The sequence below is a fragment of the Anser anser genome (assembly GCF_964211835.1).
Source record: "Anser anser genome assembly, chromosome: 12".
In the NCBI taxonomy this organism is placed as follows: Eukaryota; Metazoa; Chordata; class Aves; order Anseriformes; family Anatidae; genus Anser; species Anser anser.
The window spans coordinates 5333682-5352454 of NC_139733.1; the positions used below are offsets into that span (position 1 = coordinate 5333682).

The 18773-nt window shown below is 41.8% G+C and overlaps 2 protein-coding genes across 15 annotated transcripts in view; one reads left to right on the top strand and one right to left on the bottom strand.

Annotated features, from left to right (window-relative positions):
* The window catches only part of CFAP92 (cilia and flagella associated protein 92 (putative)), a 120574-nt gene that overhangs the window by 41097 nt on the left and 60704 nt on the right, over positions 1-18773 (bottom strand). For 7 of the 11 annotated variants that reach the window (XR_014571733.1, XR_014571734.1, XM_083796406.1 and 4 more), the window contains exons 2-5: positions 4500-4524; positions 3627-3911; positions 3171-3367; positions 1572-1634 (exon numbers count right to left, since the gene is read on the bottom strand). Coding sequence is in view for 8 of the 11 variants with exons in the window: in XM_083796406.1 (XP_083652532.1) it covers positions 1572-1634; positions 3171-3367; positions 3627-3861 (495 nt within the window). In the remaining 3 variants the exon portion in view is untranslated. Of the gene's footprint in view, positions 1-1571; positions 1635-3170; positions 3368-3626; positions 3912-4499; positions 4525-4801; positions 6057-9115; positions 9223-9273; positions 9386-18773 lie in introns of those variants that run through there. The other 4 variants (XM_083796404.1, XM_083796402.1, XM_083796405.1 and 1 more) reach the window with 4 other exon arrangements.
* EFCC1 (EF-hand and coiled-coil domain containing 1) overlaps positions 8897-18773 on the top strand; it is a 55771-nt gene continuing 45894 nt past the window's right edge. For 2 of the 4 annotated variants that reach the window (XR_014571735.1, XM_083796417.1), the window contains exons 1-2: positions 8898-9652; positions 11041-11447. Coding sequence is in view for 3 of the 4 variants with exons in the window: in XM_083796417.1 (XP_083652543.1) it covers positions 8972-9652; positions 11041-11447 (1088 nt within the window). In the remaining variant the exon portion in view is untranslated. Of the gene's footprint in view, positions 9653-11040; positions 11448-18773 lie in introns of all 4 variants that reach the window. The other 2 variants (XM_083796419.1, XM_083796418.1) reach the window with 2 other exon arrangements.

An 18773-nucleotide genomic window follows, 5' to 3' on the forward strand; every position in this document is an offset into this window, starting at 1 on the left:
GCATATTTTGCTAGATTCATACAAAGCAGTCCTATCAAGCCAAGGTCTGATGTGAGACATGAGGTAAGAAAAAACAGCCATTAAACTGTTGTTCAGCATGACGTGGTGGACTGAATGCTTAAAGGAATACTATGAAAGCTAATATATACTCTTTAAAATCCAGAATCAAAGCACAAGCATTAAACTTCAGATATAATGTGAATGCTGGTAATCTCTAAGAACAAAACGCTCATCAGAGTTGCCAATATAACACATTTCAATCAGAAATTTCACAGGAGAATTTTATTTAAGAATCTCAAACTGATACTCAGAAATAATCAAAGTGGGCCGTTAGACTGACTGTCATGCAAAGACAAAACCCGAGAGCATACAGTACTAGATGATCTCATCAAATCTACTCTGTGAATAGGAGAATATATGATATGGTGAAAATCCAGTAAGTATTCATGTAAGAGAGAAAAGCAGAATTTTGTTCATAATGTCATTTTAAATGTCATCTTTCGCGCACATAGACACATATACAATGTGGATAGCTAGATTCACTCGCAATTCTGTATTACAATGAAACTGGGGCTAATGTGCCAAGACAGCCTCAACTTCTGAGGTCAGCGTGGTATTCTGTTAAGTCACGACTGTACGGTCTCGACCTAGCAATTCTTATTTACATTTATCCATTGTGATATGTTTGGTATTTTTCTTGACTGTTCCTTTCTCTTCCCTCACTTGTGTTTTATTATACTACCAAAATAAGCCTCAGAATGTCACCTAACATGGAGAATACTTCCTAGAAAATTCTACTTTTTGTTTCAGAGGATGATTCTTTGCCATCCAGCTACTTCTACCTCCATTACTTTTTCTCCTTCAGAACACTGCATTTCTTATGCTTCTTTTATACGTTATTCATGCTTCAACAGCACTAGTTACGTAGTTAACATGACTGTACTAGGATGGTAAACATATATGTTTACCATATAAATATATATATGCTTAATAAACAAAAAAGATATGTATGTTATACAGATTATTTTAAGTCTGTACTATAGGCTAAATATTGACAAGCTTGTTATATGACATTTTACCTCTACCCATCCCCATTTCAGAGCAATTTTCAGTTTCTGCTAATATTTTCAGAGGTCAGATTGCAGCGTATGGGATTTATATGTAAACAATTTACTGTGTGTCCCTCATCTTTCCACCCCTTGAAAATTCTACTTCAAGTAAGCTATCCTTCAAAGCTGGAACTGACAGTCGGCAAGGATATACACATATTTTTTACTGTTACAGAAGACTAATTAAAATGAAAATGAACAAAAAAATGTCAGAATTCAAAAATGAAAGATTCACAGTCACTTAAGGTTTAGAACATAAATGAGTACAGTGAGGATGATGCCATGAACATCTGACTTTTCAAAGGTCAAACAAGTATTTCTGTATGCACTTATGTTATAATTAAAAGAGAAAACTATGATGGAGACAAGATTTGTATGTTATGTAAGCTATTAAATAAATATATACAAGGAAAATACACAATGCCTAACTTATTATTAAAATTCTCCTATACGTTTACTCACTGAGGAAGTTAGCCCAGCTGTCAGTTTCTTTTCGTGACGTTTGGATTGAGCCCCTGGAGCTGTCTGTTTACAATGAAAAGAGAATAAAATTCCATGAATAGGAAAAAAAGGAAAACAAATGAAGTTGCATAATAACAAAAAAAATAATATATAAATGTAATCTCAAATGTAAGAAATATGACAGGAGATTACAATAGTGGATAAACGGAAATAGCTTGTTATATCAAAATAGACAACAATTAATATCACTGTTTAAAAGACATTTGATCGGTTATATTTCTGACAGAATGCTGATATTTACACGGTGTTTCTACATACTTAAAAGTTAGGCACAGTTGGCAAGAAAAAGATCTGACCATGTTACCTATTATACCTCAAGTTCTAGGAATGGTGTGTAACTCTTAGGTTGTATTCATTGCTGATCAATGATAGGGAAGTGAGAAGAGTGGACAGTCAATTTAAAGGTGTAAGACATTTTGACTAGCTAATTATTTTATCTATTAATTCTTTTTTAACTGATTCACTCTCTTCCTACAGGGAATTAACACGCTCATTTCAGAAGGCAGTTCTTCCAAAATTGTGCTTTTGCAATAGAAGCTCTGTGACCCGTACAAAAACTCTGGGCTTACTTTATGTTCAAACTTCCCTTCTTATGTACCTTGAGGCATAATAATAGTTCTAAAATTAATTAATAGACTAATACTACAACAAACCATGTACAATAGTGACTTAACTAACTGAATCATCAATTCTGAAAACACAAGTAGTTTTTACTTGCAGAATTTTCACCAAAAAAATAGAACCATGTTCATTAATAGTAAGTAACAATTTTGTAGCTGGCTTTTAGAAGACAGATGCAACAAACCTTCAAATCGATAATTGGTCGTTAAGATTTAGGCAAATAGAATACAGTCTCAAGTCTTCTAAGCCATCTTTAATGTGTTTATTCAGATAAGTTCAGATAGTAGGATACAATGTTTGAAAAGCAAGTCTTTTTTTCAGATGATTTTAGCACTGGCTTTTTAGAAATAATTTCTAAAAAAACTAAGGTGTATTCAGCACAATATATCTAATTTTTATGTTCACGGATTTGAATGCACAGGACTCAGATGTGTCTGAACACAAAAAAAAAAATGCAAAATTCTTCAAGTACCTTAAGATCTTTTTCTCCTCAACAAAGATCAGAGGCATAAATTTCAGTTTTTCTTCATTTTAATGGAATGATATTAAATATTTATGATATTCATCATAATTGTTGGAATATAAGTAGACGCCTTTGAATTATTATATTATTATCTTGGTACTTAAAAGATATAATCCCAACTGAACTGATAATCTACAGGAAAATAAAAGTATTTTTCAGCAGATAAAAATGCTTTGAAATGCATCGGCCTCTTACTATAAATTTAAGAATTTTCTGCTGGTCCGGATTAGGAGCATCAAGTTCTAACCTCAGTATCTGTTTCTGTATCTGTGAGCGCAGACAAAGTCAAAGCAGTTGTTAAACCAATATGCAACTACAACAGTCCACTGTTGAAAACATTCACCTATCTCCTATACACAAAATTTGGGATCACTCAGTCTTACGGTATCTTTTACCTTGGAATCAGGTTCTGCAAACAGCTTTGCAACCGTCCCAAACACTACCAAATCCAGTTTCCTAGGAACGAGATCATCTGGTAAAAGGAAGTACTCCACGTGATAGCAACGTTGCATTCTTACGATAGCTCCCGATTCATCGGCTGGAATTCTCTTTCCTCGCCTATCAGGCGGATTAGGTATCTTCTGCTTTTGCTCTAGAGAGAATATTGGAATTATCTGGAAGTGCCAAATGATATCAAAGATGATATTCATGGCAAAATTAATGCTGTCTGCAATGATCAAATGGTAACGGGAGTTCACAAGTGCGTTTCTAAGTTCCTGAGAGATCTACTCAGGAAAATTCAAATCAACTAACATCTTATCTACCACTATCTCCTTAAACCACTGAAGACTGCCACACGAGTTAGAGAGTAACGAAAAGGGTTCCTAGGAAAGCCTGCATCAGGTACTTACTTGTAGCCAAGACAGGGACAGCTAGTGAGACCGTGAACGTGCAGGTGACAGTATGCGAGCCATCAGGTTCCACTGAGTTTTCCTCTGAAGGGACGAGCCTGCCACTTTCACCCTCTGTGGCCAGACCACCACCAGCCTCAGGCACCCCTGGGCTTTCAGGCTCAAACTTCTCAGATGTGCTTTTAGAGTGGGCTGTGTTCAGGTCTGCCATCTCTTCTTTATTTTCTTCCTCCATCTCCTCTTCATCCACTGCCTTCTAATTCTCACACTTTTGCTTTGCCGTTGTATAGTGTCCTGGTTCCAGTTAGGACAGAGTTAAGTAGCTCATAGTAGCTGGTAGGGTGCTATGTTTTGGATTAGGATGAGAAGAGCGCTGATAACATGCTGATGTTTTAATTGTTGCAGAGCAGTGTTTACACCAGGCCAAGGACTTTTCGGCTTCTTGCTCTGTCCTGCCAGCGAGCAGGCTGGGGGTGCAGCAGGAGCTGGGAGGGGACAGACCCAGGACAGCTGACCCAAACTGGCCAAAGGGGTATTCCATACCATCTGGCGTCATGCTAAACAATATATAGGGGTGGCTGGCCGGGGTGGGGGGCCGGCTGCTCGGGAATAGGCTGGGCATCGGTCAGCGGGTGGTGAGCAATTGCATTGTGCATCACTTGTTTTCTTACACATTATTATTGTTAATACTATTACCATTATCACTATTATTATTATTATTGTTATTATTATTTTCCTGTCTTAATAAACCGTCTTTATCTCAACTCACAGGCTTCACTTTCCCGTTTCTCTCCCCCCATCCCAGAGAGGGAGGGGGGAGGGTGAGCGAACGGCTGTGTGGTGTTTAGCTGCCAGCCGGGTTAAACCACAACATATAGTCAGACAAACGGCTCAACAACTACGAAACAAGAACAGTCTTATTTCAGTGCTGCTGTGCAGAACGAATAAAAATCCCTACAAGAACCTCAGCAGCAGCAAGGCAGGATAGTATTAGTAGGAACCCAAACGTTCCCATTTCTAAAACTTTTTCGAGGTAGGGGACACCCCCACACGCGATGGATCCACCACCACAGCCCGCCCCGCGCACCAAGGCCCGCAGCGGGCGGCAGGGCGGCCCTCACACGTGCCCCAACGGCCGCGGCGCTGAGGGGCCGGCGCTCGGCCCCGACCGTTACCCCCGGGCTCGGGCGCTCTCCCGGCGGCAGCCACCGCTCCCGGCTGGGCCGGGCCTGGTCCCCGCGGCCGCGGCGGTGCCCTCCCCTCAGCGCCCCGGCAGGGAGCCGCCGCGGGCGGCCGCCTGAGGGAAGGTGGCGGCGGGCCGTGCCCCGGCAGGACCGGGTGTGGGCGCGTTCGTGTCTCGCTCGACTCAGGAGCATTTAGGTACCTGCTCCTAACAGGAGTTGTGGAGCCCTTGTGGCAGGGCCCGGATTGTGTCTCTGCTACCTGCAGCCTACATCAGAACTGCTGACAAACTCTCCAGCTGCAAACTCCACGGGGACTGCAAGCCATGTTCTGGTCTCACTTTACTATTGCAAACTTGCCCTTTTCCCCCTTCATTTACTCTGAAATTTGTTCATAAAATACAAACATTTACCCCATGAGCACCACTAAATAAAAGTTGAAAGCAGTGGATTTCTTTTTCTCTCAGTGAAGTAGAAGAGCCTTAAAACTGTTCCAGATGCTGAATGGCTAAGAAATGTCAACTAAAACATCTGGTTATTCTGCGAGCTGCAGCTGTTTCCTCTGTAGTCTACGTAATGTGTTGTTTCTTCCCTTCAAATGGTTTAGACCAAGAGAAAGACCACAATGGAGTTAGCAATAGCACTCTCCCAGGATAAAATCCAAATTGCAGTTGGGTTCTTTTGCTGGCCTCAGTGGTCTCCCATTAGGTCCATAGCAGAAGAGTCTCCAGACACCAGTTCATGTCCATTTTTAATATACACGTGCTTCTTACATTCAGAAGCTTACTAAGATTCCCTAACGTAGTTTCTGAAACTCTTTGGTGTATCCATCCCATATGCTCTCCATGCAGCTAAACATATAGAACACCTTTGTAGCTTTTTACACAGCTTATCAGAATTACCTACATGCTCACCAGATGTGTATATCTAAAATCTTGTATTAAATGAAAAATATCTGCAAGCAGGAGCAGAACTACATGACAGATAGGGACGATCAATTACATTTTCGTTCTTTGTCTTACTGCATACACAGAGCTGTTCCAAATATGCTGGACCCAACAAACAAAAAGCCAACGCCTAACATTTCTGGAGTTGCAAGAAACTTAAAGAACATGCCAAGAACAACATCACACCACTATTATTTTAACTTATCTCTGAAGTTCCTTGTGAAAGCAAGTGTTTCATAAACACCAAACAATTAAAAAAAGTATCTATAACATCACGGCATGACTTTGTTGGAAAGGATTTGAAAAACAAATTTTAGGTGCTAAGCACTACATTTTCACTTTTCTCCTTGGGAGGAGAAAGTCTGGGCAGGGTAAAATAATTTTTACAGTAATGAAGTGATCTTTGCTGTGAGATGAGCATTCTCCAAAGCCAAACAGTTCTGGCTAGCTCTGTGCTGCACTACTGAATGAAAGCCCACCACACAAATGAGGCTAGACTACTGATATCCTGCAATGTGAGACACAAAAGGTCCTTGGCCCTGCCACATGTATGAACTGTGAAATAAAATAGGAACGTAGTTAAATTAAGTGTGAAACATTTTTCTCTATAAACATAGTTTATATGCCTTTCCTAATCCCACCGCCATCTAATATAATTTAAAACAGTATTCCATCAATGATGCTGGCAAACTTAAGTCTAATTGTGGCAGCTGTTGACCTCTTAAAATAAAAATCTCTAATTAATTAATTCCAATCACAGTATTTTAGTATACTTCTAATTTCCAACTATTATCACAAGACTGTAGAAACAGTCATTCCCTTCAAATAAAGCTTTGCCATCAACTCTTATCTACAGTTAGGACTCTTCCAAGATCATTTCATGACGGAGTGTACTATCAGAACTGGTAACAACTTCGTAAAAAAGTTTTTGAATACTTAATAAAAGGTTGCCATGCCTCTGAGCAGATTTAGAGCATAAGTCAAGGAACAGGCAAGCCTTCTCTGGGCCATGTAAGATCTTAGTCTTGCTATAGACAGGAGTAAACACAGCAGTCAGTGCCATTACACTGCTACAGGCTTTTCCGTACCGCTGCTAGCAGTAGTGCTGAAATGGAGAAAAAGGTTAAATATGTAGGAATTCACGTTTTAGAGTTTTGTTTTGTTTTTAAAGGCAGGTTGCAAAAAGAAAGTTTACTTCTACCAATCCAAACCCCATGTTACAGAGAGGCTAAAGGGACATTGGAGCTCTCTCTTAGTCTATTGCTTTTTCAGTTGTCCAGTGTTTATAATTACTGGGTTTGGTGGTTGTTTTTTTTAGAAAGTGTGATGCAAACAACACCATCCAGCATCAGAACTTCTTTGAAAAAACAAATAAAATATATAGACCAAAGATACGATGGTTTTTTTGTTTGTTTGTTTTGCTATTATCTAATGTCTCTTTCAGAGATGAAACTTTGGTGAATTGACATCATTCTGACATACTCGTATCCCTGTTGTCATGATAACACAGAAAGTCAAATATTCATCATGCATTTAGGTCCTTCATTCTTGTGAAGCAGAAGAGGAGCAGACAGGCAACGAGCAATTCAACAGAGACACAAATGCTCCCCAGCGCCATTAACAACACCTCTCTTCTAGCCAGAGTTACCACCAAGAAACCCAACCGCAAACAGTAGTGCTGACATAAAATTTGTGCTGGCATCTTTATAGCCTGGTAAAGATTCTGTCAGTCTTAAAAGCAATTACTTTCACCTGATAAGTATTATTACAATTTAAACTAGCTAGACCAAAACAAGTTTAAATTGTAGCATTGTCTAGCTTTAGGTTATTGGGGATCAGTGCATTTGTTGTGTATGGATAACAGATGGGGATTTACATAACATCTGCTAAAAACATTCAACATGTATGTTTATCTTTCCCGTCTTTCTCTCTGATACTGCACTTTCAGTAGACCCTAACTCAATTTCTTTCAATGTCAACGTTATCAGTCTGAGAAGACTTGAAGTTTATAGGTATACATTTCTATGATAGTGTAAATGAATATATATACGTTAAGCATGAAAAAACCCTATCAGTTCATCCAGTCACTCCGCAAGTCAATCAGAACTGTAAGTTACTAATGTGTCAACTCAAATGAGGAAAATGAGAGAAACACTCTTTAAATGTACAAAGAAAATCAAAAATAAATAAATAAATCCATGAAAGGGACAGGAGATTCTTAATGACTGCAAAATTACAAACACACTACTATTTTGTATAATAAATACACAGAAGATCATTGGTGGTTAAAACTCAGCATTCGAGAATAAGGAGCCTGATGCTGTGGAACACTGAGTACCTTGAGGGAACATGGGGTCTTGTAACATAAAAACCAGAAGAGGATCTTCAGCAAAACAGCTTTTCATATTGCCAGTCTACCAAGCAAAGGGATCAAAAATCTGGTTTTCAGGAAAGAGGAGATTTTCTTGTAAATCATGCTTTTTCTAGATGATGCACAGTACGTGAAATTCAACCAGCATTCCCATTCAACTGTGGGAAGCAAAAGCAGCAGCAGGGCCCCAGAACACTAGCAGACCTCACCCCCCCTGAAACTCCTCAGGTGGGACCCCTGCCCTCGCTCCATCCGTGCCCAGGCCAGGCCCCTGCATGATGCTGTGGGTGTGCCTGTCTCTGGTCCGTGCCCAGAGCCCTGGCGGCACCTCGGAGCCGCACCGCAGTCCTGGCCCCATCTGCTGCTGCTCTTGACAGGACTTCTTGGGTGGCCCCGGGACCCGGTTCGGCACCTCGCCTTGTCCGGGCTGCTTGTGGAGCCTGTGGCCGCCACCCCGGCTCTGCCACCCCACGGCCACAGCCAGGGCACCTCCAGCCCGTGTCAGTCCCAGCGGAGCTGTCGGTGCTGCCCGTGCTGCCCCGGCCGCGCTCACCACCCGCCTCAGCTGCTGCTCACGCGGGGCAGGCAGGCAGCGAGAGCACAGACGGCTTTCGAGCACTGGAACAGAACTGCTTGAGACCGGGTACCCCCCTTCGCTCACACCTAGTTTCTGAAGACCCCGAAGGGGACAGACACCCTGCCTTGGAAAGCTCCCTCCTCTGCACCCGGTTAACTTTTGATTAACTTGGCGGGGGCGGGCCGGGGCGGGCCCGGGGCGGGGGCAGCGGCAGGGAGCGGGGCCGGGGCCGGGGCCGGTGCTCGGTGGGCTGCGGGCGGGCGGGCGCGATGGAGCCGCCCGAGGGCTGGGACCCGTACGGGCGGCCGGCCCGGCGGACGCAGTGGCTGGTGAGCGCCCTGGCCTACCACTACGGGCTGGACCGCGGCGTGGAGAACGAGATCGTGGTGCTGGCCACCGGCCTGGACCAGTACCTGCAGGAGATCTTCCACCACCTGGACTGCGCCGGGGAGGGCCGCATCCCCGGCGAGGATTTCCGCACGCTGTGCCAGGTGCTGGGGCTGGGCGAGGAGGCGGCGGCCGACCCCGAGGAGCGCCTGGCGCTGCGGGAGGGCCTGGCGGCCGAGCTCACCTTCCGCCAGTTCCACGCCCGGCTCTGCGGCTACTTCAGCACCCGGGCGGGAAGCGCCCCGCGCCGCGCCGTGCCGCGCCTGCCGCTGGGCCTGGAGAGCGAGCACATCGAGACCCAGATCCGGCTGCGCAGCCCCCGCCGCCGCCGCCGGGACGCGGCCGGGCACGGCTCGGCGGGGCGGCGGGGAGGCGGCGGGGGGGAGGCGGAGCGGCGGCCCGCGGCGCCCTGCTCGCGGGAGTGCTACGAGGAGATCGTGGCGCTGGAGCAGGCCGAGGACCGCATCGCCAAGCTGGAGGAGGAGAACGGCAGCCTGCGGGAGCTGGTGGAGGACATGCGGGCAGCCCTGCAGAGCAGCGACGCCCGCTGCCTGGCCCTGCAGGTGAGTGCCCGGGGCGGCCCCCGGAGCCCCCCAAACCCCTCTGGGCTTCGGCCGCGGCGCCCCGCGCCCAGAGGGAGCAGTGCGAGGAGCCCGGGGCAGACCTGCGCTGCTCCTCCTCTTTGGCCGTTAACTGGTGAGCCAAGCTGGTTTGTGGTGGTTTTTGACGTTTCTCCGGGACTCTTCAAGCAGAAGTGCAGTACTTTCTCTGCTGTGACGGGATGCTTTTGGTACAGGTATTCAGGGCATTGATTCAATGCCTTGATTTAATTGATCAGATTGCATTTAATTAATATTATTCATTCAGTGCATGTGGTGAAGCACTGAAAACCATCCTGCTCAAACCGCAAAAGCCTTACAAGCCTTCAGTGTAACACCGCTAAGTGTATCACACTGCTTTTTTCTGCTGCACATCAGTCAGGCAGTTACTTAGCAATTACACACTGCTGGGGTTTTTCTCCAAAGAAAGAACAAACTTGAGGATGCTTATCCACACAAGCACAGGTGGTTACTCACTCATAAGCTCTTCGGAGCTTTACCTCAGAAACACTGGCGGTGTATTTTCTTCTGAGTGCAGCTGTTAGAGCCCAGGGCAGGAGCCAGGTCTGTCACGGGCTGACGGACCGTCCCTGCTCCTCGGCAGGGCCCCTTTAGTTCTGTGGCCTCTTTCTGCTGTATTGGCTCGGGCAAAACAAGAACATACTTAAGTGCAGTTAAACCACTCTGGCATGAAATAGCATGGAACAGGCAAAGCACCGAAGGCTGTTTCCCTGTTGTTCTGGAGCCTCTAGTCAGGTTGGATTTAACATAACACAGCACCCATGGAAATTTGCTCCACGTGTGCCATTGCTGTTTGGTGTTAGCTGTCTGTCTTTACAGCGCCAGCGTGGCAAGTAAACGATACTTTTACCAATTTCAGTTGGGAAGTCAGAGGCAAATGTGAAGTCACCAGCCAAAGGCCCCAGAAAGAATGAGAAGGGGACAAAGGTCAGGGCTCCAGAACACCACCAGCTGCTCTGTCCTCTTCTGCTGAACACAGCTTTAAAAAATGTAATCAGATTTTTTTTTTCAGAATACTATTTGCCTTTTGAGAACAGACTAAGATAATGACATTAAAGCTATACAGAAACTTGTGCAAGTAACAAATTTTGCTTTTGAACAATTTAGAAAAGTAAATTTATAGATACATATTTAAAAACTGTTTTCAAGAGGTTGTTTCTTTGTCTCTGTATTTTGCAAAGGTAAGCAGTCTATTAATTGCTGTTCAACTATGTGTAATTAATAACCATAACAACAACAACAAAACAATCCGGCCATTCAGTCTTGATTAAAATGTCATTTGTTTTAAAATACATTAATTTTTCCCTTCTTTACGCTCCCGTTCAATATAGGTAGGACTGCGGAAAAGCCACGCTAACCATAAAGAAGAGGGGACCTGTTTTATAGGGAGTAAGAGACAGTTAACACAGGACAACTCCCAGACCAAGTGCCTTCAAAGTGTCCTGAAGGAAGTGGAACTCATCCGGAGCTCCAGGGATGGGCAAATTGAAGAAGCAATTAGGTTCAACCAAGAACTGGAACGAGAGCTGAAGAGCTCTCAGGAAGCATTAGTCAATCTGGAAGACTGCAACCGTAACCTGAAGAGGGAACAAGCAGAAATGAGGAAGAAGGTTGAAGAGGCCAGACACGCGGTCCTTAACAGTCTGGGCAAAGTGAAGGAGCTAGAAGTGAAGGCTAACGAAGTGCCACACTTGCAAATATACATTCAGCAGCTAGAATCGGAACTGCAGCACTATAGGTAAGTTTGAGTCCGCCAAATAACGGCTATCAAATCACAGTACGTCACCACATTTTAGCTTGAAAATCACTGGTTGTAGCTTAATTAATGTTCCCAAATACATCTTCTAAAGTACAGGCAGAGGAAAATTAGGAGCTGTTGTGTTGATAGGGATCCCAATTGGAACCTGCACGTTCAGTAGAAGGTAGGCTAAAATAAGGGAGAACAGAGCTGAAGTCACTCCTCAAACACAGGTAACAGGACTCAACATAGTAATACTTCAAGAAAATCTCAACAGAAATTGCTAATGATCCTTCAGAATCTGTTTCCAAAACACTTTTTCACTTTAACTAACCATGATAAATTCTGTCTTTTCCCATTAGTTAAGTCACACATACAGAAACAGCTGCTACCAGGTGGCTGATGCTCCATTTCTTATTGAAGCTGTTCAGCTTGTCATATGAATTGGAGAAAAATGCACAAGGCCAGCTTCTGCTCAGCTGGTTTAAACTCTGCTGTGACTTTATCACTTGTTTACTCATTAGAATATGGAATATTCCAGAAGAAAAATTAAAACACTTTCATTAAACCATGCAATAATATAGTGGAAGTCTCTAGCAAAAACTATATCATCTAACTAGAAACCACTTTTGTGCAAGCATAAATAAATGTTTCCAAGACTAAGAAAGTTGGCCACAAATTTAATGATACACTGGTTTTGTTGCTATTTATCTCAGACAAAACTTGGACTCATTGATGCTTATTAAGTGCTAGGTAGGCAATTCTGCCCAAGTTTCAAATTGACCTATGGAATGAAATGTTGTTTATATTTTTACTGACCCAAAGTAAAGCTAATATTTATATTTTTTCAACTGTACTAAAAGTACTGTTTTAATACATTGTCTATTCTGAACTCCTTGTCTCTTCCTAAACTGATACTTCCTCTGTTTGCTTATAAGAAGAATTCGTAGTGAGTTATTTGTAGCATCATGGCTATTGTACTGTTTTATGAAGTGAGGAAATTCTAAAAATAATCATTTTATCCGGTGTCTTTCTATAAGCATTGTGTATGTTAATATCTGTGTGGTTGCAGAAGATAAAAGCATTTATTTAAAAGTCTATAGGATTTTAAAAACACCATCAAGGCACGTAGTGTCCCGGATGACTAACTGTCATTTACAGGGATATCTGGATGAATGATACTACTACCCATGCTTCTGAGATAGATTGCACTATTTGTCTAGTCTATCAAGTTCTCCTTGGCATGAGCAGAAAAGGCTTAAGATGAGCTCTTGTCCTGCAGAATTGCTTTTCCAAAGTATGATGAAGCATTAAAAATCACCTTTGAACTGGTAAAAATAAACTAATTGAAGACAACAAGAAATGCTAACTGGGCCTTGCAGAGCAGGAACTTTTACAAATTACACCAAAACAAATAGAGGGAGTTTAAAAAAATGGAAATTATATGGGTTTGGCTTTTTTTTTTCTTCCACACACAAGACCCTTTAACGGTTCTTGATTCCATGTTAGCCATAAAGCATTCCTGTCTCCCTGCCCATATAATATGGCTCTTGCCTTAAACAGCTTAACGACAGAGCCACCCAATGATGATTGTGACTTGCATGCCTGTGATCATATTCCACAGTACGTGGAATTCTCTAATTCCACAGAGCAGTGCAGAGACGCCCATACAAGCAGAGAACCAGGTAAATGAAGCAATGCAAAGCTCTGAGTTACTGCGATGGAAGAGCTTACCACTAGCTTGGCTTTCTCTACCCTGTGCAGCCATTAGCATCAAAGCTTGTCCCACTCACTGTACTTGCTCACAGGTGCGCTACAAATGGCAGAATACTTCTGCTCATAGAGAATCACATTCTCCTGTTGTGCAGAAGTCCAAAACCCATAAGCATGAGTTCAGGTGAGGTGCAAGGAAGCACATGTTGAGGGAAAGACAATGAGTTGGCCAAAACATAGAGATGGAGGAACAGCTGCTACATCCTGCAGGTTTCTCAGACTGTCAATGGACAAATGGATTTCTTGTAATTTTATTCAAGTTACTACTCCAGTGAGCAGTTTCTCCATTTCCATGTGCCACAAAAAGTTTGTGAGCATAAGAGCAGGATACCTAGGTTTGGCAAGAATTAATGCTGCAAGGTAGCAGCAGAGAGAAATGCATGGGGATTTGAGTACTGCAAAAAGCATGTAAGGTTGCAGATTTGTCTCCTGAGAATTCACCTTAACTGGTTTGGTGTGGCCACTATTTTACTCCAGGCAAAGCCTAATTTCTTTCAGAGGGAATCATGTGCAGGAATGAGACTTGTCTATGAGTTTTATGTGCTACTCCTCTTTATACTTTAATATTTCTAAAGTAAAGAATAAAATAATTCCTCCTTCAGGTTCAGATTTTCAAAGATCAATAAGCATCTAAATCCCACTTCCAGAGTGGGATCTTACACCAATTCAGTATCAGTGAGGCCTGGAGCCTCATCAACCCTAAATTATAATGCCTAATTCAGGAAACAACTTCAATATTGAAAAGTTTGCATCTATTCAAGAAAGTGTTTAAGTACCACCAAGTGTTTAAATGTTTTTCTGAATTGTTATAAACAATTGCCTTTTCTGCCTACAGATTCATATTCCTGTAAATTTAATGCAAAAACTTACTATGAATCTGGTAAAAATTTGCTAACTGAAGTCTGTGTGACAAATTTTTTATTTGTACAGTTGTCTGTATCAGTGTTTAAAATGTTCCTATTGTGTTACAAGGTTCCTAAGCCAACATAGTAGACCGAAGACTTTTCTTGCCTTAAGTTGCACAATGTGTTCTTACAACACTCCATGCATGCCTCAGGTTTTAGTCCACTATTTCCTCCACCACTAGAAATTTTTACTAGTTTTTATTTTTGAATGCCTACCAATTCAATGAGTCAGTTGAGACAATTTAAAGGTAAATTTTGAGAAAATTCCTTACTGAAAAGCATCAGTTAAATTCATTTCAGAGGAAAAGAAAGGCATAAGAAATTGTATTCTTTATCATTTGGTATTATGTCAAAAATGTGTAATTCAGAAGGCCAGTACACAGAAAAGTTTACAAAGTTAGGTGGGCCCCATTTCTTATGCAGTGCTGTTCAGAGTTACTCTCATTTTGTACTGGTACACTTGATTCCATCTTCCTAGGTGTAGGACTTTTCATTTGTTATTACTGAGGCTCAGCTCTTTCAATTTTGCACTGCTTTCCCAGTTTCTCAAGATGACACTGAGACTAGGCTCCAAAACACTGTCATTCCCTCTCAGTCTGATGTCAGTTGCACACCTGCAAGTTGAATGCATAAATGAAGATACTGACTAGGGCCCAGGACAGACTCTAGTTACCTCCACTTGATATACCCTCTTAATCAGAGAGCAAATCATTAACAGGTATTCCCTAATTTTTTTCCCAGTAAATTTTGTTCCTCCTCAAGGTGACACCAGCTGTGTATTCGAATACAAGTTTTATGATTTATAAATGTTATTTATAGGAATGTCACATATAAAAATGTTACTACAATAAAAATGTCACATCTACTACTCCTAGTTATCCATTCAGACATTTTCCCTGTCAGAGAAGGAAATGAGATTGGTTTGACATGAATTGTTCTTGCCAAATATAAGTTGTCTCTGTTTTCTATACTACATTGTAAGGTGGCTTAAAAATTGATCACTTAATAAAGTTTACAGATTTTTTTCCCCTTAATAGCATCAGAGGTAATAATGGAATTTAACAACCTTTTTCTTTAATCCCAATGTAGCAAATAAAAGGAAAGGTCATTTAGAATTGAAACAGACTTCATAATGGAGATGTTCACATAATTGCTCTGCTAGACAGCAGGACAGTAATTACATAGGTCAGAGAAAGGGGTCATAAAATACCAAAAATGCTTCGCATATGTATGGTCTGTCTCCCAAATTACTTAATTATCCATCAGCATTTATATGTGTTAATGAGCAGGAATCCTTTTTACTTGGAATGCAGAGTTGCTTGTTTTATTCCCTCATTCTCTTAGAATTATGGAAATGAAGGCCTCTAGCATAATCTCCCCCATCTATTTCTCTGACAGTCAGCAATGGTAGTTTTTCTGAATAGTTATGCTATATGTTATCCTACAACAGCAGTAGTTCAAATTTTCTTCTCTTTTAGGAGACAGTGTCCTGCTCTTTTCAATAACTTCTCTGATTATCATTACTCTCTAAAGTGTAGCAAGATGGACCAAACAGATCCAAATCAATAATCCAAGAAAAGGGGAGGAATATGGAAATATTCCTAACTGATACAGAATCGGCTCGTTAAGTGAAGAAAGAAAAGCTCTAGGAAGGAAACAGTATCCACAAAAGAAGGTACATATAGAAGTATATATAGTAGGTTATTTCCAATCTGAATGATAATGCACGTTTTATATTTAGGCATTCTAGAACTGTTCTTTTATTTAAAAATTAGACATTAAATAAAGAAAAACTGGACAACTTTCTGCTTGAGTAGTGTCATCAATGTCAACTACTTGCTAATTGTAAAGTGAATTGCACTTTGGAAATTTATCAGATGGCACAATATTTGAATGGACCCTGTGTGTGTATATATGCTGGACTACACAAAAGACTGCATAGATCCACAAACAATAAGTACATCCTTGGACAAGAGCAATGACGGCCAGGGAACAATGACCGATGACAGTCAATAAGAACAGTGTCAGGAAACGGAACTCAAGAAGTTCAGAGACATTAAATAAACTTTTTTTTTTATAGCCCTCATCTGTAAGAGCACTCGAGCAGATAGCTTTAGATGAACTTGTCATCTCATTTTATTTTCTGATTTTGCTTATGTCTTATATTCTACTCAAGACTGTTAGAAGTTACAGATTACATAGGAGTCTAACAACAAACAGAATTTCAGGAGTTTTTCAAGAAGTTAAATGTATCAGGTTATTATGTGCTCATCATATGAGCCTTAGACTACTTGCATATCCCTAGTCATAGAAAAATCATAAGCCGAACAATCAAATCAGGTTACTACTCATTTGAAATACCTTAAAGGAAAATCTTGATTTTATAAAAAGGGTTAATAGAAGGTATTGCTATATATGGTAGAAAGAACTGTACAGAGCAATTTAAATATTTTAACTTTACACTGAAGAAAATGTGTAGCACCTGTTTCTATGGAAGTATTAGTTTTATTTCAAACTCAGTAAGTGTTTTGTTTTTGTTTTTTTTTACAATAATATTTGCTTCCCATTGTAATAACAAAACCTTTACTTCAAATCCATTCAAATTGATGCAAGTTCATTTATCCACACAGAACCTTGTCTGTTAATGCTGACATTTGAACTGGAGCCAGTTTTCTGGCACTTTTCAGTGCTGGGATCATAGTTACAGCACATTTGTCCTCAGAAAACTTTCCCTGGTTTCTCACTAGATCCTCCCTTTTATCTGGCTCGCCTTATTTGCTGTGTTTGGAGTAATTCATTGTGAGCACAATAGCAGTGGCACATCTGTGGCCACTGTGCATTCACTTGGGTGGACATGCTTTTGCCATGTCCGAGGCTTCTCCATAGCTCTGAGGAGGAACCATTTGTTGAACTCGCTGGAGCTGTCACTTGGCAACCCCCATTGTACGTCCCTTCCTAGCGACTGAGATGGTAAAGTGTACCACAAGCCTTGCTGTAGTCAACAGTAACAACAAGGTAGTCCCAGCCAAAGGAATTTGGCCAGAAAACCAATGCCTTCTACTGCCCAAACATCCTAGGTGATGTTACGTATTAGCCATCTTGGGTTATGCTAGCAAAAATCAATGATTAATTTCATACACTAAGATAACTCCTTAAATAAAAACAACTACTTTTATATACGTACACCTTTCAAATCATTTTGTGAAAACGCACTCCCTCCCAGAGGCAGCGTGCACCTCTCTGAACGCACTGTTACTGCGCTCCCTCTTACTGCAGCAACCAAAAAGAAACGCACCTAAATCATGAATGGCTCAGCTGCACCCCTCTGGATTGCTGGGGTAAGCTCCTGTCCTGCACCTTTCTATGCCAAATATTGGCAATATGTCACTTTCTGCCACGAAGGCTTCTGCCTGGTGGCTGTCTGGCCGGTGACAGGACGTCACTGCCATGTGCTGCTGTTGTGCTTACAGACCTTAGAGTTGACCTTGATACAATCTGGCTTGCAGACACTGACACTTCAGATCCCACTGCGTACAGATACAGGCACAGAAAACTTGGTGCATCAGGGTTATTCTGGGACTGGAGTTCTCAGCTTGACAAGACTGGGATTTATGCATCTTTCTTGACCTAAAAGCCAGCTCGCGTCAGTGTATGAGAGCTGCGTAATAAGAACAATTATATATTACCAATAAAAATGCATGTTGTAGCCTCCTATCACAAAGTGCTGCAGCTCACAAACCTCACTGGGGAGCTAGGAGGACTGTGGAACCTGCACAGTCACTCACCTTGCCTCTCGCGTGCTTCCTAAGCAAACCTGATAAGTTTTTAAGCTGCTTTTACGCAAAAGAGCATCTGCAGGGAAGGAAGCTGGCCCAAGCATTTCAGTTGTTCCCCATCTCACTAAGAAGTTCTCCGTGTGAGTGGGTCGCACTGTGCTGCGCCCTGCTCATACACTCGTGTGGTCAGACCTGCTGAACTCAGCAGGGTCATTCCTTTGCTTATAGGACTAATGAGATCATAAGGAGGCAACAGAGTTTTTACTGATTGAAATTCTACCAAACCTTCCTAAACGATGCTTTAAGGAGCCAGCAGTGTTTAAAAACTTAGATTTTTTTTTCAGGTTCTTCATCCTCAGTTTTGTAAGATATCGTAATGCTATGTGTTAAAGTAATAATCAATGTTAAACCCGGCTCTACTAAGTTCATCTCCCTGGACATCAAAATATTGAAACAAAAATACCAGGGCCTAGATCCTGAGAGGACCAGAGCACTGGCAAGTACTTCAGGCAGGCCCTTAAACACGCATGTAGTATTCAACGTAAAAGTATTCAACAGCTCCACTGAGCCCTTTCAGAGATTAAACTGAAACAAACAAGCCAACCATATCTCAAGTGGTTTTCGTGCATGTCAGTTCTGCCATCAATTCACATAAATTACTCTGAAAATAAAACAATGCTGTTATCTATACTCAGGAACAAGCAGGGAAATCTGCATTCCTTTAAGCCTTTTACTCCACTGGAGGTATAAAAGGGAAGGAATTTTTATTTTATTTCCTCACAAAACCTGAAAATTACTTCGTGAAAACGAGAAGAGGAGGAATTCTACTAAACTAGTAAGAAGCAATTACTTACTCTTAGTTCCTCATCTCT